We start from the raw sequence: 27,795 nt of genomic DNA on the forward strand, positions 1-27,795 counted from the left end.
TGCCCAAAATCCATTTTTGCAGGGTCTCATGATGAATTATTTAGGGCAACGGCCCTCCTTTGACTACATCCAACACTTAGATCACACACCCTTGTTAGAGGCTTCCCCTCCACATTTTGCATTTCACTTAAAGCACTAGATTTTCTGATTTATCATGGGCTCGTTTTGATGAATTTCATATGTTTACACCAGTCGGTCAGTCATTTTTGTTGCCCTATTCTTGTCTGATATTACTCTCCCCATCCTCACGTATTGTACAGCCCTGTTCTGTACATCTTAAAAAGAGTTTTGCAAAATGACTTCTCTTGCTTCTTTTCTCTTACTACAAGATAAATATTATTAGGAACATGTTATGGTAATTTCTGATGGAAATCTTTTACAGCTGCACATCAACCTTGTTTTGCAGGGGTATCGCTGTGAATGTATGTGGTATAGTTGCATCATATTCGATTTTGTTATAATTGACATTGTTTCTGTATAACCTTCTGCAAATACAATTGCATTATTTAGTTTGGTCCAGTACAGAAATAATACTACCACACATTTTTCTACTTTCGAATCATACAATTGTGAAAAATATTGTCTTTTCAGGAAATTCAGATCAGAGTTATAGTGAATATAGCACAGAAATTCATTTATTTTCCAGGAAAAAATAATTTCGCCTGTGCTATGGTATGCTCATGTTTCTTGACATGTCCTAGAAGACAAGGCATAACGACTCCAATTAATATTAATCGAATAAGCAATACATATACCTTGCCTCTCTTTTTAAGTTGTTTTCTTTCTTCTACAGTTGTGAGATAATTTACTGCTGCATACTCAATGACGGAAAGGAAGACAAAGAGGAAACTGGTCCATAAGTATACATCCACAGCCTTTATGTAAGACACCTGAGGCATTGAGGCACTTACTCCCGTGATTATAGTTGACATAGTTAACACAGTGGTTATACCTAAGAGACAAAGGACAGTTGGAAAAACAGTTTAAGTAACTATCAGAAATAAAAACGAATACATACTTTTTTGGCTTTGAAATGTATGTTTAAATGTTTGTTATGTTGATTTATACTGTGCACTGCTGCCACCCAGGGGCAGTCTGCAAGTGCTTGCATGGCTCTGCAAGAGATGGGCTGTGGGGGAGGTTACTGAGGATAGAATGAGAGGATAGGTTCAGAACCAGGAAGAACTGTCAAAGCTGCTAATTGCTGGAACAAGTTACCACTCGACCTCAGAAATGAACAACCTTACCCTCAGACACAAGATACTTAAATGGCTGCGCGCCAACAACACATAGACTTACACTTAACCTACTACACCTGGCCCATACTGAACCCTCTGCTTCCATGAACTACTCCTTACTTGAGGTAACTGAGCATGCATCATCACCTACTAGCCCATATATCATACTTAGATTTATGAGATTGACTTATAAACTTGATTATACATCTGTCCATTTAGATAAACTTGGTAGAGTGCCCTGGACATCCCAATATATGCCCTATACTTGTACATATGTTTGTATATATTCTTGTATATATTTTTGCCTATGTGTTTTATTTACTCATGCCAAATACTGTAATGAAGCTTAAGATTTCTTGTGTATACTGTTGCGCCCGGCTACCTAAGGGTTTGGCGCGCATTACCAAATAAAAAAAAAAAACAAACAAACTGCCATCTGTGAGTGTTTTGCATGTGGGAGTTGGTGCGGGAGGCCCTGTGTGTTGTAACCGTATGGGTGAGATTCAGTGCCTCATGTGTGTGATAGTGATAGAGTTTGTGTTGGGGTTGGTGTTGCGGTGGGTTGTGGTTGTGCGCTCTGATTAGATAGTGTCCATAAGGGATCCAGAGTCGCAGGTGGCCGTAGCTGTAAGACCATCTGGTGTCTTTGTGTGCACTTGTTTATCAAGCGTTTGTTTATAATTGTTCAGTACAATGCAAGTGGAAAATTATTCCTATATGAAGTCAGTTCAAGTGGATGAGGCATTATATTCATTAAGTAATACGCTCATAAAATCACAATTTGAGAGTCATGCTATTAGATTTGCTCTGTGTTAAGGTATAATCACTAAATTAGTACAAGTTCATATTGTGGGTCGAGGTTTCAGTATTAGTTCGACTACTTGCCCCATTCCCCCAGTTCACTCTTCTCCCTCTACCCATTTTCCCCACATCTGCCATCAATTAGTGTTAGGCATGTTTTCCACAGTCCTCTGTTGAGGGGTATAGGGAGACATATCCTTAGCGAAATAGCAGGTCGTCCATCAAGTTTGTACAAAATCTCACAATTGCTGGAGTGGCTGAGAAGTCAGGCTTTACTTTAGGAGAATAATGGGTTGGTATCAATGTACAATTAGGCCCAAGAAATATGTACAGCAAAGTACAACAAACAAAATACAATATAAACACATGTATATGTTGATTTATGGTTGATTCCACTGTATATAGATGCTTCTTAGGTCTTTCTTTTTTCTTTTGCGTTCTGTCACTTCCAATTCCACTTTTCTCATTATAAAACTCCAACTACAAGTCCCAGAATGCAAAGAAAAACCTGATTGAACTTCCCAATTCGAAACTGCGACATGTATATGAAATAAACATATGAAATGCTATGCTTTAAAAAAAAAAAATTGGAAGCCCTTTTAAGAAAGCTAAACAATGCATATATGCATTTCCAGCAGTACTGTGTCACTTTTCCATAAAAGAAAGTAAAAGCTGAAAAAATAGATTTATACACCATTTGTAATTGGCACTCAGTGTGTGCCAGTTTAATATATTAACAGTACATGCATATTCCTAACATAATCCATTCCAATCTTCTGCTGCTTATGCAGTCCTACTTTTTTCTCTACATTCTGTGACTTGTATTCCAACTTTCACAATGGTAAAAGTTGAACTACAAGTCCCATAATGCAAACAAAAACTCTCTGACTACATAAATACCTACAGATTAGAATGCATCATGTTAGCAAGTATGCATATATCCCTAACACGTTAAACCTAGACACACCAACTGCCATTTAAATGTGTACTACAACTCTTTTCCATGAACCTTTCCTCTCTTTTACAAAATGTAACAGAGCTTCTGCAAATGCCATACACATTTCTTAAATTTCATAAAAATGCACCGAAAAGCAACCATTTTTAACCATCCACCAATTTTATTAACTTTTTCCCCCACCACTCCTTCGATTGTAAATATGAGCCTTCCTTCCTAACAGTACTTCGCCATTACCACATATGCCAGCTAACTTTCTTTTACAATTTTTACAATTGCAGGAAAGAAACACATCAATGCAATCAACAACTGAAAAACTAAATACCCTCTGCGTCTGACAAAGTAAGTACATTAATGTACCAGGTATATGTATGTAATTATAGGAGCACAGTTTCACTCTATATATTACCCCAGGTTTCTCTTTTCAAATCAACAATTCTTTCACTCTACCCTATTATATTCCACCATTCACACTCCTACTATTCCCATCTACACACCACCATTGCAACACCCCCTCTGTTCCTCCAAGCAGCACAATTACCGTACAGATTCCATCACACCACCACTGCCTTCCTCACTAACCCAACACCATCACACGTCTGTAGAATCCTATTCTCAAAACCTCCCCAGCCACACCAATATACCACTTCACAATCAAACAGCACTCTATTCATCTCTACAATCACACCCACACACCCATGCACCATACATATATGCATATATATTACAGAATTTTCCAATACAACCTTTCTCTTTTGCCAACAGACACAACAAAATACCTACTGAGCAGCAACTCTGTAGAAAAGAAAGAAAACATAGAGCAGATAAGACTAAACGTACATCACATAGTCATCTACCTCTAAAACAATTCATAGAAAACATTAAAACAAAAGAGCTAGTAACCCCATTCAAAAAATGAAACCACCCATGACTAAAAATGGTAAGGCCCTCTTTGCAAAAAAAGAAAGTAAAAGATGATGTACAAAGAAAAGTAGACCTACTAACGAACCCAATCCTCTATCTGCCAGTGTTAACGTCGTCACGATAAACTACAGCAGGAGAGTAATCCAGCAAGCTCTAATTGACAGTGCTTTTCTACTGATGAGGAAATTGTTTATATTGATTTTAAAGAGAATGAAACCACTAACTAAATCAATCAATACATTACAACTACTTCTAAACATGCGCAGTGTCAGTATAGAGACCTTTTCAGACTTTTGTGATGGTGAATAGATTCACACAAGCAGCACATAACCATACTTCAATGGAAACGCCTATAAACAAGAACAACCATAGACAATAGTGCTCGGGGGTATGAAATGGTGTAACAAACCATTATGGCAAAAGAAACCCTTATAGAAACACATTCCCAACAAACTTTGAAACCAAATGCTGCTTTCACCCAAACAAACCGTCCAGTGTACAAATGGACATGCAGCTCAATGTGTAATGTACACCAACAATCCTTTAAATCTTCACGACAATTCCTCAATCACTATGTAAAACTGAAAGTCAAATGAAAACTTTACTAACCATAGACTCCTATCCACTGCACAGCCACACTGGTCTGCAAGGACATCAATCAGTCTGCATTTTACAGAATCTGCCAAATTACCACCATCAAAGCTACTAAAGGGCATCCGTGGCTAAGTAGTATATTTACCATTGGATCTAAAAGAAAATGTTAAAACTCTAGGACTACAATGGCCAACAGATCAATCTCTGATTGTACTAGTTAATGGTGTGCCAACAGAAGAAAAACACAATTTGACAACTGCTAGTCGATTTAAACAAATTTAGACAAGCCCTATAACATCTAAAAGAAAACAATGAGTACTAAAAAGATATACACATAGAGGAAAACTGTCGAGAAACCACCCACATTATTCAAGAGTCACCAGAAACTGGACAATTTCAACATGTAGATCCTGTTACAGCAGCCAACATTTTAGACCAGTATACTATTCACACACCGCACTCCAAAGACACAATTGATGATGCACTAGAAATCTATCAAATGCATCAAGCCAAAGGATCCCCAGTGAGCATATGGGAAAAAGTGTAAACGTGCGTTCTTTTCCTCTACTCTTTCCTACAGGAAAAGGAGGAATCTATGATGAAAGGCCCATACAAATTAGTGCATCAGAATATCACTCTTTACGAATATATTCTGAAGACCCCAGATTAAGGCAAAATGTCAAATACATTTTCCACCTCCTCTTCGAAAGTGAACTAGCAACTCTATGTTATGGAGTTTCATACACTTTAAAAACAGGCTCAAACTTTTTACACATATCCACTACCTAGCTGCTTTAAAAAGTAAAAGACAAAGGTGAAGTTTTGCAGTCAAGTATCACAACTCTCTTGTACAAAAGAATACTGGTTCCGACGTCACACTGATGTACGTTGCATGCTAAGGATCCTAGGCCCACCCACCTGGTCCATTACTTTAAGTTGTGTAGAGTAGGCATGGGATGACTTGCGCGACTGCAAACCAAAATAAAGACGGAATAGACATAAAGGCACCAGGAGAACTCTGTTCTCTTGTCCTTGTAAATGTATCAAGGTACTTTCACCATCGCTTCATAGCCATACTGCATTTTATCTGCAATAAGTGCAGCACTTCTTTTAGAGAAAAATAATATCAATACAGAGGAACACGACACATCCACATGCTTTTGTGAATAAAAGATGCTCCGAAATGTGCCCATGATTGTGACGCCACTGTTATACAGTTCATTGAACAATACATTACCTGCAACATCCCCTCAGAAGTCACAGATACTGACCTACATACACAAGTGTTACGCTTTCAAAAACATAAATGTGGCAAATACTGCCGAAGTAGATATAAAAACAAAGGGAAATACTATACCAAATGTTGCTTTGGTTTCCCTAGACCAGTGTGCAAAAAAGGACAAGTAAATGGCTTGATGTCTTGTTTTAGATACAACGTAAAAGGCAAATCCCCTAAAAATACATACAATATTAAAAGGGAAAAAGCATCCAAGTACATCAATGATTACAATGCAATCATTGTCCTCTAGTGGAATGCAAACATAGACGTACAATGCATTCCAGACAATTCCAATGCAGTTGCAAGATATGTAACAGCCTATCCCACCAAAGCTGAGAAAACAGATCTAAAGGACCTCTGGGATGACATATCATCTGACAAAACACTATCACAGAAATTGTACAGCTTCGGTTTAAAAATTCTCTCCCATAGATAATGCAGGACCTATGAAGCTGCAGACTGTTTAACAGGTACAGCCTTATATGTCAAATCTGAGCACATTGCCTGGCTGAACCTTGGACCAGCTTCATCCCGAAAAAAAGAGTACTACAATCCTACCAAGAGATAGAAAACATAGCCACAAATGATCCCAACAGCCCAGACATTTTAAAAAACAATTTCTTTGACACATACTACCCAAACAGAAGTACTGCTTTGGAAAACATGTGTCTGTACGGCATTTCCCAAAACTACACCTACAAAAACAATGTCAGATCAAATGAGACAACTGGCAAATATTCGGTTTCAACTCCACAACATAGAGAACTATATGATACAACCCTACTCCAAATGGTTAAACCTTGGTGAAAAAAAGAACAATTGTTAGGGGACTATGACTCATTTGAAGCTGCATTTAAAGCAAATGAAAGCAGTATAACAAAAGACAATTTCAAACAATACAAACAAATGTTGGACAATGACACTTGTGTACGAGCGTGATACAAATAAAATATCATATCATATCATATCATATCAAGAGGAAGAAATTGAAGCTCAACTAGACAAAAATGGCAGTCAAGGACTGAGGGCAGTCAACCTTCCCTTACATGAAGCCTAGACCCACTTGGAGATTCACTCATTCAAAATGAAGCAGAAATAGCCATGACTGAGGTCGAAAATACCATGTATCAATATAAACAATCTGAGGAAGACTTGTCAGTTCTGGAATCTCAGCTAAATGATAAACAACTCAACATTTATCTAGAAGTCACTCAAGAAATTGAACATGATTTTACACATGAAACTAAAATCTGTAGCTGTAAAAATTATAAACCTCTGCTGCTGTATGTAAGTGGTGAAACTGGTTCTGGTAAAACATTCTTAAGTAAAATAATCCACACATTTCTATGAAACTTAACACACTACACCCTTTCAGCTGTAGTAACAGCGACCACAGCCTACAGCCACAGCTGCCTACAACATAGGTGGTGTAACTTTACACCGACTACTACTCCTCCCCGTAGAACACCAACACAAATTAGAATACTACACATTGACAGCAGAAATTGTTATTGAGGTATGCAGAATTCTAAAACAAATGAAAGTGCTCCTTTTAGATCAAGTTTGCATAGTGTCCAACCTCATGTTGGTTTTAATTCATCTCAGAATACCAGAAGTTCTGAAAACCAACTACGAAGAACTGTTTGGAGGAAAACATGTTATTGTTTTCGGAGACCTCCTACAGTTAACACCAGTGAAAGGGCAACCTGTTTTCAAAAACATTAGGACACAAAGAATACCACAATACTCTTGACAGCATTGGAAATGTAAATCTCTGGCAACATTTTCACTACAGAGAACTAACTCAAAACATCCACCAGTCTGCAGACCTCACATATGCTAACATTTTAAAAAAGCACTACAACTGGGCTGCTTACTAAAGATGCAAAATCCATCTTAAATCGTAGGCTTATCCATGAGCTATATGGGGGAAACACATCTGCTCCTGATGCCATGGAACAATTAACTCAATAAAATCTAAAATGTATGTCCTTAAGGCCAACACTTGCAAGCTGTAGTCAATTCAACGAGACAATCTTGAAAAAGGAAATGCAACCCATACTGCATGTCAACTCCACAGACAAACTAGAAGTGCAGCATGACACTTCCTATGCGTCAATAAGCAACAGCATGACTAAATAGCTTAGAAAAATGTATCTCCAAGATGTATCTCTGGATTGGAGAAAATATTGACTTTTTGTGTCTAAACTGCTGAGTAATTCTAAAACATAACCTCGACGTAGAACAAGGCTTAGTCAAAGAGCAATTGTTACAGTTGTTGGCTTCCAAACATATCCGCATGACAACAACATTCAGTTTGACAAACTTGCAGAAGTTAAATAAATTGCCTGGACAATCAGATGTTTCCTTCCTTTCAAAGAGCTGTACGTACGCATATAGAAATGTTCTCTGTCTCTTGCAGATGCTGTCACTATTCACAAATCACAAGGTCTAACCCTAGATCAAGCATTGATTGACATTGGCAGCACAGTATTTAAATAAGCTATGAGTTACATACCACTTTCCCGTCTCTGTACACTCAATGTTCTATTCCTAGTTAACTTTGATGCAAACAAAGTCAATGCTGACATTCCTTGCATCCTTGAATACAATAGACAATGGGCACTATATACCCCCCTTCTACATATGTACCCTGTACCTCAAAAAAAGAAAACTTTTAAAAGACAAAGAATAGAAACAGAAGCTATATCAAATTTCACAACAATACCACTAAAAAAACGACCAACTCCTGCATCAAACAACACAACCACAAAATTGTCTAGTACAAAATCAACTGCACATTCATCACAAAAGAAACACATAAATCTCTCTTGTCCAAAAACATCTGCAGGCCCATCAAACGATCCACAAACAGAACTCTCTGGTCCATTTGAATTCAGAAACTCAACTGGAGTAAATTGTTATTCTAATTTGACAATGAATCTTCTTTTTCAATTGCCACCAATTGTTCACAACATTTACTTAAACGGCTCAGACCAGTTGTGTTTGCAAATGCTTGTCCTTCACAGAAATGCCACAAATAATCCTGACAACACTTACAGTGTCTCAGGTATTAAGCAAGAATTGGACTACTGTGCAGGAATGGTAACATTTACCATAAACACACAAAAAGATCCTCAAGAATTCCTAATGTACTTACTACATGTACTATCCATACCAAATTCTGAATCCATTCCATTTCACCAGCTTCTGCAGAGTGCATATAATGGCATATTAGGCCCTTTTTGCAATTCAGACAATAGTTCCATCATACAAATAAAATCACATAGCCAATATGTTATACAAATGCTTCTAAGGAACAATCCAGATGGTACCAAAAATAACTGTAAGCTTACAGGCTTCACACATGGCCAAGAAAACCTGCACAACAGTTGGTATAATATACCATGCTGGTGCTGCAACCACTTGAGGGCACTAACCTGCATATGTCAAAAAAAGAAGTGGTCGGTTTGGATGTAACAATACCTCTGCTACTCTAAAACAAAGGTTACCTGCAAATTTAACAAATTCCTACTTAATATTCCTTCAACCCAAATTTAGTCACTAAACTATAGCACAATTAACAGTCAGAAAATGCCAGCAGGTATCTAACTACATCCATAACACTAGAATAGCACTTTTGAAAGTCCATCTTGTTACAATATGCCAACATGAATCTAACTACTTGAAAAACACCCTTCATTGCAAAGCTCTTCAACTACGCCATCTGAATTCTTATATGACAAAACATCTTCTAACCTCTAATTTTGTCACAATACGCCAACAGGTATCTAACTACTTCAGGCAGTCCCTTAATTACAACATACTTCAAACAAACATACTATCACCCTTACACTCAGCTAACTGTAATCGTTTTTTTTATCCATTACAGATTTATTTTCCCAATGACCCAATCATTATGTAATGTCAAAACAACAGCAGTGTGTCATACACTAATGTTGTACCAAACATAGTACTTAAAATGTACTGTTAATGAGGGTCTAAAAAAGAAAATGTATATTTAAAACTGTATACTACTACAGCTTTTGAACTATCATGCTTAACCAATTCTACTGTTTTTATTCCACAGAAAAGAAACCAGAGATTGCAGCTTCATAACACTACAACACTAACTGACAACAGCAATTATATTCAACTACATGTTCTGTGAGCACTATCCCCAATTGTACTAAAATCATAAGTACCATATACAGTTCAATTACATAATTCCTCCATATTACAATGGATTCCCACTACATTACCTACAATTACTGTACACATATTGCTACTATGGTGATTCTGGCCATACTCCAACTGCATTACCTTTAATTACTTTACACATATTACTACTGTGATGGTTGTGCCCAGCGCACATATTCTTGGGGCCATGGCCTGTGGCCATGCCCCCCAGTTTCTGTCCACTGACCACAACACAATTAACTTTATAACAAGTTTGTACCATACACCGTCAACTAGTAAAACTCACCCTGACCACCCTGCAATCGAAGGGATGTTTGCGTACACCGAAATTGACCAACGACTAGGTAGCATTTCCAAACCCTTTTTCATCCATAAAACAGCTCCACGTGATCTTCCATCCACTTCCATACCATTTCTATTCCCTCTTCCACTCATCAAATAACCCGAAATGTATTTTCCAAGCCGCCCATTCACGGCGCTGTCCGCAAACTGCTGGGTTGTCTCCAAACAGCCTTAAACAAAGAGGAAGACCCACGCTACTGACAATGCAATGTGTTGTCACCATTTATGCTTGTTTATAGCAAATTATTTTGTGCACAGAGTTCACAGAGAGTGTCTTAAGAATATAACTATTTTTTAATACAAAAAAGAGTGGTACATTTTTTCTCAACACATAAAAAACCTAAAACCAATGTTTTAGGGCAATACATATAATCAAATTAAAACAAATACTGAATAGAAAACACAAAAACAGGATAACCAAAAAAACAATTCTAGCAATAATGTGAATTTCTGCAGAGTAGACTAAACACTACTCTAGAACTACTGCAGCGTATTTAAGGGATTACCCTGGAGAGTTTTTTTTATATTATTGACATGATTAATGAATAATCATGCTATCTGTCTGCCTACGTGAGTGTGAAATATCTGGACTATTTTACAATTCTCTTCTATACTGATGGTTAGTCAAGCACTGGTTCACGTTTCGGCGTGTCTGTGGTTGTGGCATCCATGTCAAGCCTTCCTCAGGGCAGGTGAAACTAGTGACCCCTGTACTACAGACAGGGATGTAAAAAGGTTATGGTATTTTCTCCAGAACCACGGAAGTCCTTGTGGTTGGGTGGGTACCACCTTCTCTGGGACAGCTGGTGTACCAAGGGATCTGCACAAAGCCACTGTGGTACTGGTAGCTTCGGCCTGATTTGGTGGATTGGGTGTCCAATTTTGAATGAAATGCAGTCTCTGAGTAACCGCTGGAACTGCTTACTTGTGGCTCTGAAAGTAGGATCCTTTCTCCCCTTTCAATGTCCGGAGCCGCACTCAGGTATGCACTCCTGGGAGGCATTCACATATTGTGGGATCCAGGAGGGAGATCGGGAACTGGAGGGCATTCAGCGAGCTGGCAAATAATCCATCTGTATCATGGTGTTTGCTGGTCTGGGAACAGCTACAGCACCTGCCTGGCCTTTTTCAACCTACAAAAATAGCCTCATATCATCTTTTTTCCACTCCCCCAACCTTGCCAGCCCCTCTTTCCACCACCAAATGACCCAAAATGCGTTTCCCAGACTTTTTCCCCACTGCGCTGTCCGTGGTCACCTGCGGCTGTCCGCGTTCCAACATGGCAGGCGCTTCCAAAAATATGACGCACCTCATGCTCTTCATCATCCAATCAGTGAACGTGTCCGATGTCTGTGGACCTCTTGTCAGCCTCTGGACCAATCAAAGGCCCGCCTGCAGACTAAACAGGGGAAGTGAGTCCGCGAACCGTACCCAGACATCACCAATTTTTTGGGATCTACTTTTTGGTCATTTAAAAAAATAATACTGGAGGGATTTACACCAAATTTACAAAAGCACACTTTTGGGATCAAGCTGCCGCCCCTGCAGCAAATTTGGTGAAAATCCATCTACCAGTTTGGGCTGTAGGCATGAGCAATTTTTTTTCCCAATGTGTCTATGTGAAAAACCATACATTTTGGGACCTCCCTATAACTTTGCCCTCTCTTAACGAAACCTCACCAATCTTTGTAGGATCGACCTGACGGGGCCATATACTTTTGCTGGAGAGTTTCGTGAGGATTGGTCCAGGGGGTGCGAAGTTATAAGCCGCGCCTAAAGTGTTCTTCCTATGGGTTGAGCAGCTTACCCTACCGCAGGCCCTGTAATAAAAAAAATACGCACTTTATTGCTTTGCTCTCAAGATCAAACTAATATTTTACCATGTACACTCCTAGTAATACTTGCACTATGCACCTTATTGGTTTGTGTTCGAATTTGAAATAACACTCGTGGTAGGACAAAAACAATACCTGCTCAGGGCCTTAAATTGTATGAATATATTTGCATGTTTTATTTTAAGCAAACTGTACTCTAGTTCATATGTATCGCCATTCTAATAATGAGGTGTTATATGTGCGCTTCATTGTTTGGATTACTCCATCTCAAAACTGACCGAATGTTGTGGATGTTTATGGATAATCAGTATCAAACTCTGTATTGCGATCACTTATGGCTTTGGAATGGGGCTAAGAGAACAAACCAAATGCTCAAGTTAAACTAGGAAATGTAGTGTTAACATGTTTATTTTATTTCTTGGTATGCTCGTAAAATGTTTGCATGGCACATTCACTGTTTATCGGCCATTTTACATTTCTAGCTCAAATATGCTTTCTTACTGCATTGTGTTTATACGTTGTAAGATGTCTGCCGATAAGCCTGCATTAAGCTCTTCCTTTAGCTGTTACTTGTAGTGGTGCGCAAAACGCGTTGTGTCTAGCAGGATGGATCCCATTGCATCCTGCCTCTGTTGATTCTCTGTCACAGAACTACTCCCTGACATATATATATATATATGCATTACACAGCCACGGTAGTGTCACAACTTTTACGCAATCTGTAAAAGGATACAGATTTATAAAGGATACAAGGTCAGCATCCGCTTTTGGAACTCCTTCACTCTGGGATGTCCTGGACTATCACCAAGATGGTTCTGGGATATCTTGAAAGCGATGTTTGTACAAGACTTTCCCCCCAAGATCGCAGCCTGTAGAAAGTATACTATAACTAACAGGCCAGGGGCTTAAGTGGAAAGGCAGGAGCAGCAACAACAGATCTAAGGGAACAAAGAAAAGGATAGTTCAAGATAGCAGCCAAAAAGTTACGAAAATACAGCACTTGTTCCCCCCCCGCAATTGCCCCCTCTTACCTGCTTAGCAAGACAGGAAGTCCCGTAACCTAAGAGAGTTCAGTAAGATGGTGACTTGATGATGGAAAAGGGAAGTTCCAGTTGAAGGAAGTCTGTGCAATGGTCCACCTAACCCGAACGGCACGACGGCGCAACTAGTAGTGTCCAAAATAATCCCCAAGTGTATTCAGCAGAGCGTCCCCAAGTGAAAGTAACCAATCCAGGGAGTGACCACCAGAAACAGGAGAGCGTCCATTTGGTCACTTCAGTATGTAGAGCGTTGTCTTCTAGTGAGGCGGGCAGCGCCGTGGATCAGTCCGTGGTAAAGAGTTTTGTATGTGTTCTGTGTAATATGTGAAGGTGAAGAGAGTCAGGAAAGCTCGTGCAAAAGTGATAGCACAATAGATAGAAAGAAACGTGCGTGGAAGTTTAGTTTGGGTTTCTCTCTGTTTTCAACAGAGAGTTGCACTGGAGGTCTTTTATTTTTGCATAAATCCAAATACCACAACACACGGGAGCAGGAGGAGAACAAATCCGAAATGGGAGCCAGGAGTTCGTTAGCCAGGGGAAACAACCGAGGGAGTCAGGAGCCAGAAATCGAAGGATAAGACGTTCAGAATAGTCCTTGATACAAAACCGGGTCAGGAATAAAACAGGAATCAGAGTAACAGAAGGTCGAGTGCTCGAACTGAATAGTCAGTTTTAGGAGCACCCGTTACAGGGACACGCCATGCTAAGTACTGGAATCTGTTCCAGAACGCGGGGCACGTTGCGGGCGTTTCACGTGACCGCGAGCAGATGGAACTCTGGACCTTGTAGTCCGGCGAATTCCATGAGCTGCAAAAAGTCTCCAGGGCAGTTTCCACCTGGAAGTAAACACCCGCAAGCGTCCAGAAACAGGAATGCGGGGCATGACAGGTAGTGGCTGTGTTGTTGTGGTTAAGTTGCTAATCCATAGGAGGAGCTATTTTTGGGCGGTTTATAACTTTGCCCCCCCTGGACCAAACCTCACCAAACTTTGCAAAAAAAGTATATGGCCAACTCTGAATTATTTTTCACACTTTGGTGAGGTTTGGTCCAGGGGGGGCAAAGTTATAGGGGGGTCCCAAAATTTATTTTTTTCCCATAGACTGAATGGGGAAAAACTTTGCTCACGCCTACAGCCCAAACCGCTGGACGGAGATTCACCAAATTTGCGTGCGGCAGGAGCAGCAGGTTGGTCCCAAAAGCGTGCTTTTGAAAATTTGGTAAAAATCCGTCCAGTAGTTTTTTAAAAAAATGACCAAAAAGTAGGTCACAAAAAATGAGTGATATCTATGTCCGCTCCTCAGAAACACTTCCCTGTTCGCTTATCGGACAGGACACGGATTGGTTAATCGGCTTGCGTCATGTCCGCGGACATGCAACATGTTCGCTGATTGGATGGTGAAGAGCGTGAAGTGCGTCTGATTTTTGGAAACGCCCGCCATCTTGGATTCACGGACATCTGCTGGTGTCTGCGAACATTGCGGTAAAAACATATAAACAAAACACAACATTGCACTTGTCAAACTTATCAAATAATCTCTGGGGAGGTGAGGGGTGATGAGGATGGGATATGGCTGCAAGAAGCAAAAAAACAGGTGTTTTTCTGCCGCGAAAGTCCGCGAACAGTTTGGATGTTCACGAGCAGTCCTAAAAAGTTTGCGGACCCCTCAGCATTACAGGGTTGGTGAAATGCAGTTCTTGGATGGCTTATAACTTTGGTGCCACTTAATAGAACTGCATGAAATTTTGCATGTATATTTCTGACCTGATTCTGAATGAGTTTACAAAGTTCTCTCATGAGCGGGCAAAATTAGAGGGGGGTCCCAAAATAATGTAATGGCTTGTAGATGAGGTGCCATGTGACGAATCTACACTTAATTTGGCAAACTGATAATAGATCTAGATATAAATGTTTTTGCGAAGTTTGGTGGGATTCTGTCAAGAGGGAGCAAAATTAGAGGGGGGTCCCAAAATATTGTAAAGGCTTATAAATGTGGTGCCATTTGACAAATCTACACAAAGGTTTGCAAAAAGATTATAGATCTAGATATACATTTTTTCGTAAAGTCTGAATGGATTTTGTCAAGTGGGGGCTAGGCGTAAGGAGCATTGGCAAGGACCTTCAAGCATGGTTTTGGAAATGTGCCAGTGTTTTATTTTTTGACAAGTGTCATAATGTAGCTACAAAAAATAGTGGTATACCTTTAGTGACTGAGGGGTAGCCTGTGGCCATGGGCAGTGGCCAGATTATCTGGGTCGTGGAATAAGGTCATGATCCGGACATTCTGGCTACTGGCCATTACCACAAAGGACAAAACATAGGATTAAAGTGGCCATGTGTCAAAAACCTCTTTCTTTCTCACCTTTTTCTCCTTGCTTGCGTTCTTCCGGGATGAGGCTTCTTTCTTTTTCACTGACCGTGACTTGTACAGGCTGGAATGCGAGTCCTCTGGTTCCAGCGTGGAAGCCGGCTGAAAAAGCCGGTAGTGTTCGAATTCCAGGTACAAATGTCAATGAATCCAGGAAGGAAGGTAGCAGAAGGTAAGGATAGGAAGGGAGAGGGTTCCAGGAACAAAGAAGGAAGATAGAATTACACGGCAACGCAGAGAGCGAACTCGAACAACGTCTAGTACTCGTAGGGGTAGAGTTGAGACGCGCGGAGCCGCGGGGGCGTGCCGGTTTTCTAGGAAGCTGGCGACTGCATGCAAAGGCTAGACCGCAACAGTTCTGACTTGTTGGCCATCTTGGATGAATTGCAGTGTTTATGCCGCAGTGCATCATGGACCATGAAGTCCAGAAGGGTTGAATCTGGCTACTCATGACACCATGTCCACCTGGGACTGGCTTTGTGGTAAAGTTATTCGAAATTAGGATAGATTTGAAAGGGAAGAAAAATGTGCTCATGGTAATATGGTAATATGGTTCTCTCTCTGCCTTCTGCAGGCTGCCATGGAAAGCGAAGAGGGGCCCTGTATGGAACCCCCCCGCCTTCCCTTTCCATGGTGGCCATCTAGGAAAAGGATTTTCCATCCTACACCGGGACGCCAAAGGCATCCCGGTGTAGGAAGAAAAATCCTCTTTTCTAGTAGCCCGGGTTCCTGCTTTGGGAACCTAGGCTGCTAATGGCCTTCATCCCCCATTTCAGGGGCTGGAATGGGGGGATAATGGTCCAGAGTCCTCGTTATCCATCCTCGCTTCGCTTGGGCTGATAACTTGGGCTGCTGGGCCGGTATCCACTGTTCCAGTCCCTGGAACGGAGGATGAATGCCACAATATTCCCATTAGCATAACACAACATGCAAATGGAAATGTTGGAAAATCTTATTGAGTCTATGTACTTTACTGAGAAATATAAAGTAGATGGAGTCTATACGTTTTATTTTTTAGTTCTATTTTTTAACTGTGAAAGGTGGTTCCTAAAGGAACATTTATTTTGTTTTTGGATTCCTTTTTTTTTCGGCAGTAGAGCTTTGAATGAAAGGTGCGGAGGGAAATGAGGGAAGAGGCACCAAACACTAATATGGAAGGGCAGGTGGACAGGGGAAAATGTTGTGCATGTGTTATTTCTAAGGTAGGGGGCAGTGTTTCTCATGCTCCTTGATTACAGCAGTGTTGGTGTCTCTTGGGGAGGAGGGATGGCATTAGCTGATTCCATTTTAAGAAAAATAGCAGTTTTGCAAAAAGTATGTACTGTGTACTAGATTGTTAATGGATGAGTAGGAATAGGTTTTTGAGCTGTGCAAGGGAAATTTTGAAGTTGAAAGTTCCTAGATCAGTAGAAAAAATGCAGTTCCGAACTGTCCGAGAAGCACACATTTTATCGTGAAGTGCGTACGGGTTCTCGGACACGTCATCATGCCGCGCGCCAGTGTTGTAGCTGAATAGAATGTGGAATGTTTGGTGGTTAGAACTTGGGATGGAATGGAATGGAGAGGTCAGTTATGATATGGGAATAACGGAGTTCAGACATGCAGGCTGACTCCTGTCATTATTTGATGAAGATATAAAAATTAAAGTGGTGTCCATGAGGCATACAACAGCCAGTATATGGTCATGTGGCACTCTCCGGAAGGTCTGCAATGAAGTCAGATGTTCGTAGACATTATGGTTAAGTTGCAGTAATAAAAACCTATGAAATTCAATGAAAAAACTTTGTTAAGGGGACATTATGGTTAAGTTGCGCTACTAAAAGCCTATAAAATTCAGTGAAAAAACTTTGTTAAAGGGACCTTATGGTTCCAAGTAAAACCGAAAACCCCCTGAAATTCGCCAGTTATGGTAAGATAAGCAACCATAACTCGCGCCACCACTGTGCACTGCTAAGACTAACACCCAGGACATCAAAGATGACATCACAAATGTCATTGATGACATCACTGATGACATCACTTGCCTGGCTCACTCTTTTTTCCTTTACTGCTATATCTAGGCCAGTAACAGTCAGGAACTAAAAATTCACTATGCTATAGTACAAAGTACTATATTTGTAGACTTATACTTTAAATATGTTCTTACAGTAATTCACTTAGGCTCCACTCAAAGCATATGAAACATATACAAAAGGGAAAACACAGACTTGGAAGACAGCAATGCTTTCTATGTATGAAGATGATTAGTAAGGTTATCAACACTGTCTTATATTTCTGTTGTTTTTTTATTACTGTACTTTCCCTGGATATGCTCATATTTGTACACATTGCATTTACACTACTTTTCTTAGGGTCTAGTCACAATATGTGACAGTTATACATAGGGAAGTAGTAGCTTTGAAGAAGAGCAATCATTTCTGTGCATGAAGATAATCAGTTGGGTTATGAAGATTGTCGGCTAATACTGCTGTTTTTTGTTTACTTCACTTTCCCTGTATATACTCTAATTGTATGTGTTGTTGTCTGTTTGTGTTTTGTGTGCAGTAATGCAATTAATAATAATATTAATTGTGATTTAGTTTACATTGAAACTTTACACATTTTTAAAAATAGAAAATTAACATATGAGAAAAACATTATTGTGGGATGTTTCAACCCACGCATCCAAGCCATACAACATAGTTGTGCATTACTGGCAGCGGAAACATCATAATGGCCGCCGGAAAGCATGCTGCTTGCCAGAAATCATCCAAAAATGCACAGGGAAAACATGGAAAATAGGTTGCCATCCATTTTTGCCTCTGTCAATGTTAATACAGGAGACCATTGCCAGACCCTATTCTTTGGCTGCACACAGAGCAAAACCAGTGCAAAGGAATATGGTGCTGTTCAAAATCTGTTTTAATTGATGTCAAAAATTGCTAAAATCATGGGCACGAAACCACCAAACAAAAAATCCAACTTCTGGTTGGGTGCTCTACATTACTCTACTGCAGAATCCACATCAATACAATGTTAGCAAGGAACATATGCCATCATGTAAAATCCCTTTTTTGAAATGTATTCAAGACAGCTGCCAAAAATGGGTGCAATACCAGTGTTTGCCACTGAGCGGCGCTGGTGATCTAAACTCTGACAGGAGACCTGTATTTCAGGAGCTGAAAAGGAACGTGAGTTAGCTGGGACTTCAAAGCCTTGCTTTTCCCCGGGAAGTCTTCACACCTCAGAACTCCACACAAGAAGGCAGGAAATCACGAGTTTATGTTAATCAAATGGAGAGTGGCACCCTGGTCTGCTGACCTCAGTCAAGACAATAGACTCTTTCAGTTAAACAGAATATGCTAATTTGGGTGTGCCTGAACAACTGCTCTGGGGGAAGGCAAGACATCTGATCTCTCTGAGTCAGAACCAAGTTCTTGGAGGCGGGGACAAACAAATGGGTGTACTGAAGGGGCGGCAAATGTATATTTTACTAAATTGCTTATAAAATATTGTATCAAGCTGACAGAAGGAGATTCTTAATATGAAAAATGCACCCACAATTTGAGACTAAGCTCAACTCCGTACGATGTTCTGAGACCAAACCCCATAATTATTAATATTGCAGACACTGGGAATATACTAGAGAATTGAAAACTTACTGTGATGTACCCAGAGAGGGTGGGTACCTCCGTGGAAGATTTGATGAAAAACTAATATGGCGAAACCCACTAAAAGCGCAAAATGTTGTCGTTTCTGAACCCAAGCTCGTAGAAACATGTGCCTTGAACCGAACTGTACCTTAAGCAATCTATGATGTGTACATGTAATTTCAACAACTTGTGTATCTGGGAAATATGTGTTTTGGGTAAAATTGATTTCCTATAAGAAACCAAAGGGGAGTGTTCTTTCCTTAAAGCCATAAAAATGATACCTGATGACACAGGATGACTCACAACTCCATTCTCCAGTCAGGGCACAGAAAATCCTCTAACCCATCAGGATCCTCAGAGGGTTGGGCATAGAAAGTCAGCCTTCCCATCCACTTTCAAAAGACATAAAAAGAACCACTGAAAGCCAGATAGGGACTGCTCTTTCCACAGCACTATGCCGGACGACTTCAAATCCAGACAATATCCAGAGACCAGAACTTAGAATCCAGACTCCAGAACATGTAACAGAGAGGCCTAGTCCACAAGCTGAATCCTTTTCAGAGGCCCCAGAATCCAGCAACCTAACTAAACTATTCAACAGCCGGGCTGTGCTGTTTGCTTCTGGCCCAGAACCCGTGCCAGAACCGAGATCCAGAGAAAGTAGAGCTGTATCCAGAACTGTTAGGTCCAGTTCAAGAGGCCGACCAGACCAGACCGCTGTGCAGTGCCAGACCAAGACCAGAGGCCACGCTGTGAGCAGAACCAGTGGCAGAGACTGTCCCGTGGCAAGAGTGCAGTCCAAGGCCCATTCCGGTCCAAAACTAGGAGTGAGTATCCAGCCAGAACTGTACAGAACCTTCCTCTTAGTCTAAAATAATCCTGTTCAAACCATTTTAACCTGTCCAGAACTGCATCATAGAATTGTGTGTCCATCCTGTTGATTCAAAACCTTCCACAGCGCATCTGTCATTCTGAATTCTTAACTTTATTTCTGGAAATCTACCTCCACAAAAACGACTATCTTTTGAACCGTACGTACTAGGAACAAGATTTTAAAGCTAAGAATCTACGCTTTCCAACAAACACAGAACGACATTTCAACTCCTTATAGTTTTTGTGATCGAGGCACTCAGAAAAAGTGCTGCGAATTGCAATTTGACTCAATTTCACCACATGTTAAAAATAGCTGTCTCTTGCTTGCACTGCTGAAATTCGTTTTCAATCTGATAATCATCCATGAACCAGTTCTAGTGTTGACCTGAACCAATCTCAAGTAACTTTCACTCCTCCTGAAGTTCCTATAGGGATATCATTTTTAGCATATTTTTCACTTCATTGCAAATCACATGTAAGAGTATTTTTGGCTGTTTAAAAGCATACCGTTGCTCTAAGCTTGCTAGGGTGGAACTGGAATTTGAACTGCATTTTGATTGTATTCCTGAAAAACTATGTGCCCTAATTTCCATCTCTTCACATTGCATAGGGGGGGTGGGAGAGAATTGTCACACGGAAAAGTGATCATATTATCTCTTGTTGAAACCATATCAGTTTATTTCTGTGCTGCATTCTTTCCATCATTGCTTTTCCTTGAAACCATAAAAGTATTCTCTGCTACCTTATCCTTTCTATACCAACTCCTAAGTAATTAAAGGATTGTGCTACTATAATATTATCCATTGTTGCTCACTGTCATATTCATAAGAGTGTTATCAAATATTAATGTATTCATAAAAGTGTGATATATATATTGTTTAATTTTTCAAATAAATCTTTTAATTTGCAAAACAAACCTTCTTGGCTCAGTGAGGTCAGGGGGATTCAAAGAGAGGGGCGTTACATAAGGGTTCATCATCCAGATTTATGAACTTGTCATAAAAATATATAAATAAGGGCTTCCATTGGGCATCCCAGACTAGGCATTGACTTAGTTGGAGTGCTGAATTGAAGTCACTTACAGAGTGGGGGCTCGTAACGGGACGTCTGGAGTAGACCTACCACTTGTGCAGCTTAATACAGTGTGCTAACTGACAGGATACATAAATCCTGTTGGATCACCACGCTGTGTTACGCTGTAAAAGCACTCCTCAAAGGAACGCTCTAAGGAAACGGTCTGTTTTGCAAAATAAAATACTAACTTCTGTAAGTCAGGAAGGAAATCAATTTCCAGAATGACGACACTGGTAGACATCAAAATAGCCAGAGAGCACCTCTTACATAAGCTATTTGTGAGAGGCGAATGGACGGAACAGGATCAGACGGTGTGGTTGCAGGCAATCACACCCCAGATCACTGCAACACGGTCAGATATATGGAGAGATCAGGGTCCCTTACATGTGGCCCTGAGTGAACTATACATGGCCCCTAAAGCCAAGGATGAGCACAACAAGATTGTCAGGATAGCGGCATATTTATATTTATATATGGGAGCCATACAGGACAAATGTGCTGAAGGCCAGGATCTGGCAAGTAGGCAACTGATGGCATTGAGAAGGCCCAATCTGACCTGGACTCTTCTGAGCAGAGGGTGCACAGGAGCCAGGAGTCAGAAAATGATAGTAGACAGAATATCATTAAAATAATAGATGATATGGATATCCTGCAACAGGAAAAGGCAGACCAGGATACCAGAATTCTGGCCTTGTAGAAGGAGCATCAAGAAGGTTTGGACTCCCTACTGCAGAGCCAGAAAAAGCTGGAGCAACAGATAGATTTCAAGAGGGTATGCACAAAGCAGGTAGCCTCCCTGCAAAGCCAATTGGATAGAGAAAAAGAGGAGAGCACTAAATTGATTTTGGCAGAGTTTGATGAAGAATGCCAGAAAGTTGGTGCCCTTCAGAGGCAGAGGGAGGACCTGGCTGCACAGATGCAGGCTCTTACTCAGGAAAGGGATACCTTAGGCCAGCAAGTCTGCCACTTAAAAAAGAAAATGGAAGAATATCACCTGGCCCTCCAGGGACTGGGTGACCTCCAAAAAGAGCATCAGAACTTGTTAGAGCACACCAGGAGGGTGGAAGATGCTCTGGCAAGAAAGGAGCAGGCCAGTAGGGATGGGACTCAGGAGGTAACCCTCCTGCAGCAAATACTGGCCCAGTACTCCAAGACTAACCAGGAAGCACAGAGAGAGAATGAGGCTTTCTGCCAGCACAATGATAGGCTCCAGCAACAGATAGCCATGCAGGAGAGACTGATAGTCTAGTAAGGCCTTGATTGAGGAACTGAAAGCACAGGCTCTTGCAGGGCAACAGGGAGCAGGGGCTGATAGAGATGAGGTTCGCTGGGAAAGGGAAACACCTGAGCATAACCTCAGGAGCCCTAGTACCAGAGGCCTCCATCTCTCCCAGTCCCTGGAATCTGCCACCCCCATGTCCTCTGGCGCACATGAGCCCAGGGCCACGGGGATGGCAGATTACTACCCGGCCTAAAGTATGGGGCTCATAGGCCAGTACCTCCCAGGAATGGATGGACGGGCATCCGGTATGGGCACCCAAGTGCAGTGCAATTTAATGGGGAACCCCAAGAGAGTAGGCCCTCTAAGGGCATTCTGAAAACCTCCACCCAGTTAGGTCAGTGGGGGGGTACCCATCAAATCCAGGCAGCAAGGAGGAATCTGAAGACTCCTCCGCGCGTCCCAGGACACAAGAGACTAGGTCCCCACATTCTGCCAGCCATCCCCAGGTTCGCAGAATCCAGGAAAACCTGGAAGATCAGACAGGCACCTCTGGGAGCAGTGCTTCTGAGTCAGAGGATGAATGGACCAGGGTTACCCGAACCAAGAAGGCCAATAAGGCAAAAAAGGGCCTTGCTTAAGGACCCCTTAAAACAGATTAAGGCAATCAGGAGTGTCATCAAGCCTTATCACAAGAACGCCAAGTATTCTGTGCGGGAACACTTGGAGCTCTTTGAGCAAATGATGGAGACTTTCCATTTGAAAGATAGCAGTAGCTGCATGCAGTACGTCAAATGGACATTCTCCCCAGAATACTCCAGTTTCTTTGCGGGGTTGGAGGATCAGAATCACTCAAGATGGTCCACATATAGGGCGGCCATCTTGAAACACTTTTCTGTTCACCAAAATCCCTAAGAGGCGCTCGCAAGGCAGCCTACAATTTGCAATGTGGGGAGGATCAGGCCCCACAAGAATTCGTGCAGGAGTTGAAGCGTGCTTTTGCGCAGACTACCAAAAGGGTGGGCACTGATAGCAAAGAATTTGTTAACACTTTTTTCCATGCCTTGGCCAAATACATCATGACCCAGCTAGTGAGAGATTTTCATGAGAAAAGGTCACTAGACTGGGTCATTGAACAGGCCACCCGAATCTATGAGGTGCAGAAGCCCATAGAAAATAAAAATAATGCTCAGAAAAGCCCCAAACCGACCAGCACCCCTAGCGCTGCCAAGTTGGCAGAGGTAAAGGTTGCCCCCATTTTGGATTTGGAGATGGGGGCCTAAAAACTTGCCTGTGCAGAATAATTCTAAGCCCAGAAGGCCCTCGGGCCAGTCACAGACAGGGAGTCAAGGAGTTAGTCCCACAAATGGGGTCCCTCACTCCCCTGACTATGTAAGTCCCCGCTACAAGGGAAACCGACCCATTCTGGATTATGTGTGGACTCCTCCAGCCCAAGGGGGGGATTCACCCAAGCACCTAACCCAGGGAACTTCCCTCCCAACTTCCCACGGGAGGGCAGAAATTCCCCAAATCCTGGCCAGAACTTTTTTCCCCAGGTATCCACCCAACTTCCTGCCCCAAAACCACCCATCCTCCTTTCCCCAATTCTCTGAGCACAGACAACCTAATCCAGGAGAGGGGAGGCCAAGGGTGGAGGGGTACCCAAATCTTCCCAACCCGGCGTACTACCAGAGAAGGGACAGCTACCCTTCCTGGGATCAGCCAAGGGGAGAAAACAGAACCCCGTATCAGCCTGAGCGGGTTTCACAGTTAGAGCGCCAGGTCCAAAATATGGCACGGGATCTGGGCCACATGCTGAGGGCTCAACAGAACCCTAAGATGAGCATGCCGGCCCAGAATGCCCCAAATTCTGGGCCTGGTGCTCCAGAACAATGACGGGGGCAGCACCCCGATAACACACCGGTTCCAGGGAGGAGGCACAAGGGGAAGGGAGGTGTAAAGCCTTGGAGGAAGCATCCTTCCCCACTTGTAAACAGCCCCTGGAAACCGAGGAACCGGAAACATAATCTCCTACCCCTGAAAGTCTGCCACCCAAGGAGCAGAGAGGAGGGAGGTGAAACAAAGGACCCAAACAGACTCACTTTGAGGAGGAGGTACAGATCTTCCAATTTGAGGGAGAGGGATCCTCAGAGGATCCTGGGAAAAGGATCTTCTCCTTCAGAGACAGGGAACTCCTCCCAAGGAAAAATGGGTCCCAAGGGAGTCACAGACAGACTGGGGAGATGTAGGGACTGAGCTAGCGCCGCCCATCATCTCATCCCAGAACCAACAGCATCAAAATCCCCTGGTTCAAACCCATCCTGGTGACTGGCTCCAAAAAGTGGGGGGGCGGCCCAGAACCGGAAACAGGGGAACTCAAAATGTCTCCTATCTCCAGTTGCCAACTTTTTCTTTCAGATTCCCAAGACTCTTCACAGAATTCTGCCCACATCTCTACTCTTTCCTTGTCCAAAACCAGAAAATTAGCCCACCAGTTGTCCAAAAATGTGCATTATCTGTGCCCCCTTGAGGAGAAGGAGGGAAGATACTATGCCCCGGTACAAGTACAGTGGCAGGGTACAATTTTGACACTGGTGGACACTGGATCCCAAGCTACTCTTCTGTCCAGAAGGGCCTTTGACAAACTAAATGCAGGAAGGGGGGAGAATTACCATATTCCTCTCACCTCTCTTCCTGGACAACTTCAGAACTTTGACGGGAAGGAAATTCCCGTTGAGGGGACGGCGGATTTGGACATTAAAATTGGGCGACACAAGGTGAGACACCCGGTCATAGTAGTGACTCCACAGGGCACCCCTTGTTTACTAGGGAATGACCTCCTGAGAAGGTTGTCACCCCTAGTAGATTGCGTAAACAAGGTCCTCTGGACCCAGACTAGCCGATCAATAAAATTAAAACAGAGTGTCAACCATGTTAGTTTAAACGGCACATGCCACATGGTTGAACAAAAATCTGACCAAGTAGAATTTCACTTCCAGAACAACCAAATTCCAGACATGTCAGTAATAGCAGTATGACAACAGACTGGTGATGGGGGTCCTCTCTATTTCTGAAAATCAACCTTCCTTCCAGTTTAAGGTGGTATTCCACACTGGAAGGAAACACTCTGAAATGCTTTACTAATCCACAATCAGACATTCCCACTCCAATAGTCCAGAAAGAAGTGAAATCAGCTCAGAGCCTGGCTGATATTCAGCAAATTGGAGAGCAGTTGTTCATCCCTGTTCAGTTAAATGAAGGAAAGTACTCTGTTCTCACCCGATTGTGTGTGAACAACGGTAAGAGCTTCATCAGCGAAGCCATGTTCCGCCAACTCCCAAAAGATCCAGCCATTCCCACATTCAAACTGATAGACAAATGGGAAATGGATCTGGAAACACCCAATTCCAAACATCTCCTGCCAAGCAGGTGTGTGCTCAAAATATCCATTGGCAACAAGAGCATAGTCCATAATTGTTGGGTCGTGCGAGACATCACTGCCGCCTTTTACTTAGGCAGTGACATTCTCAATCGCTTTGCCATTAGTTTGGACCTAATAAACTTCAAAGCTTGGTCCCGATTAGCGGATAATCCCATGGGCTTTGATGATCCAGAGAAAGCATTTAGGTCAGCTCAATTGCTACCTTATGCAGTTGAAATTCAGATTAAAGAGGAAGTCACCATACCAGAAAGGACCCGACAATTCTCCCTGGAAGTGAAAGTTAAAAGAGGACAAAAATTGAAAAACCCTGATGCTTATATTCATCCAAATGCTTCTCTCCAACAGCAAGGGTTGGGGTAAACCCAACACCATTAGTCAATACAGAACATGACACCATTCCAATAGAGGTGGATAACAGCGACTTAAAGAGTATTACTCTAGCCGCAGGCACCATTATTGGAATGGCGGTTGATGACCAACATTTTTCCATTGATTTAGGAAATGAACTGTTAGGACCAATCCCCAAGGACTGTTTTGACAGTGACAGTGATGACAACACAACACCAGCCAGGATCTTTACCCGGCATGGGGGGAACTTCCTGGTGTACACTTCCTGCCCTGATGGTAAGGAAGATGTGACTTGTGACTTCGGAGGGAATGAGGTGATTTTCCAGATCCATGAGGGCTGCCTTTCCCACCTTAAGCCTCCAGTCCAAATCAGCACTCTGACCAGCGACGTCTCCACCCAGCTGGAGGAGGCCGCTGAGATAGCAAAACCAGAAGTCTTTCCAGGCTTCAGGCAGATGGTTGAAGAGAGAGTCAACCTAGCTGATGCATGTATGACTCTGGAGCAGAAGCAAAAGTTGAAACAAGTTTTCTTGGATTTCCAAGATCTCTTTGAGGTAGACTCATATGACTGTGGTCGCACAGACATCCACACCACAACAATTCCCACAGACCCTGGCATGACTCCAGTGATTGTGAAGCAATATCATTTGCCTCTCGCATCCATGGAGTCCCTTACTGAAATAATTAAGAACCTTGAGTCCCGGGGGATAATCCGTCCAGTACACAGCACCTTCAATAATCCGGTGTTGGGAATATTGAAGGCAAACGGCCAGTGGAGACTATGCGCCGACCTTAGGGAGCTCAACAAACAGGTCCATACTTCCCGATGGCCTCTTCCCTACATTGACCAAGGGCTGGCCCAGATCCAAGGGTCACAGGTATCACTGCAATAGACCTGACCAATGGATACTGGACTGTGCCTGTCAGTAGGGAGGACCAATACAAGCTGGCTTTTACCTTTGGGGGCCAGCAATACACATGGACCCGGACTCCCTTCGGATACCTCAACTCCAGCAATTAATTCAACATTTTCCTACACAAGGCCATGCCCGACCTGGGTGCGAGGGGTAACCTGGCTTATGTAGATGATGTCCTCATCAAAAGTTCATCTGTGAAGGAACACATAGCGGAGATCCGTTATGTTCTGACACAGTTGAGGGCTGCCCAGGCAAAACTTTCCTTTCAGAAAGCACAGTGGTGTAGAACCCGTGTTAATTTCTTGGGGCATGAGATTACTCCTCAGGGTCTCTGTCCCCAGGAATAGAAAGTGGAAGCACTTCAGAAATTGAAGGACCCCACAACTCTACGGGAACTAAGGAGCCTCCTTGGACTGACTAATTACAGTAGAAAGTTCATTGAGGGCTACGCAGAGATCACTAGACCCGTGATTCATCTCTTGAAGGGGGGGTCAAGTGGGAATGGGGTCCAGAACAATCCGAGGCAGTAAGACAGCTCAAAAGAAGCCTCTCACAAGCACCTTGCCTAGCTTACCCTGTCAGAAACAAGGAGTTTTTCTTGGAGACAGGGTTATCTAATACATGCTTGACCTCAGTATTATATCAAAAGCATGACAAGGTCAATAAAGTAATCTCCTATGTGAGTAAAACTTTATCCTCTGTGGAGGAAAAATTCA

General features: G+C 42.2%; 1 protein-coding gene and 1 long non-coding RNA gene across 4 annotated transcripts in view; one reads left to right on the plus strand and one right to left on the minus strand.

Moving 5' to 3' along the window:
• Window positions 1-1,661, plus strand: part of LOC138527900 (uncharacterized) — a 40,694-nt gene extending 39,033 nt beyond the window's left edge. The window contains exon 6 of the long non-coding RNA XR_011284082.1: window positions 794-1,661. This is a non-coding gene — a long non-coding RNA (uncharacterized lncRNA). The remainder of the gene's footprint in view (window positions 1-793) is intronic.
• GABRR3 (gamma-aminobutyric acid type A receptor subunit rho3) overlaps window positions 1-27,795 on the minus strand; it is a 2,040,413-nt gene that overhangs the window by 1,015,288 nt on the left and 997,330 nt on the right. For all 3 annotated transcript variants that reach the window (XM_069639257.1, XM_069639256.1, XM_069639260.1), the window contains exon 8: window positions 756-952. In XM_069639257.1, the coding sequence (XP_069495358.1) occupies window positions 756-952 (197 nt within the window). The remainder of the gene's footprint in view (window positions 1-755; window positions 953-27,795) is intronic.

This window comes from Ambystoma mexicanum, chromosome 7q (genome assembly GCF_040938575.1).
Source record: "Ambystoma mexicanum isolate Mex_15411 chromosome 7q, UKY_AmexF1_1, whole genome shotgun sequence".
Classification (NCBI taxonomy): Eukaryota; Metazoa; Chordata; class Amphibia; order Caudata; family Ambystomatidae; genus Ambystoma; species Ambystoma mexicanum.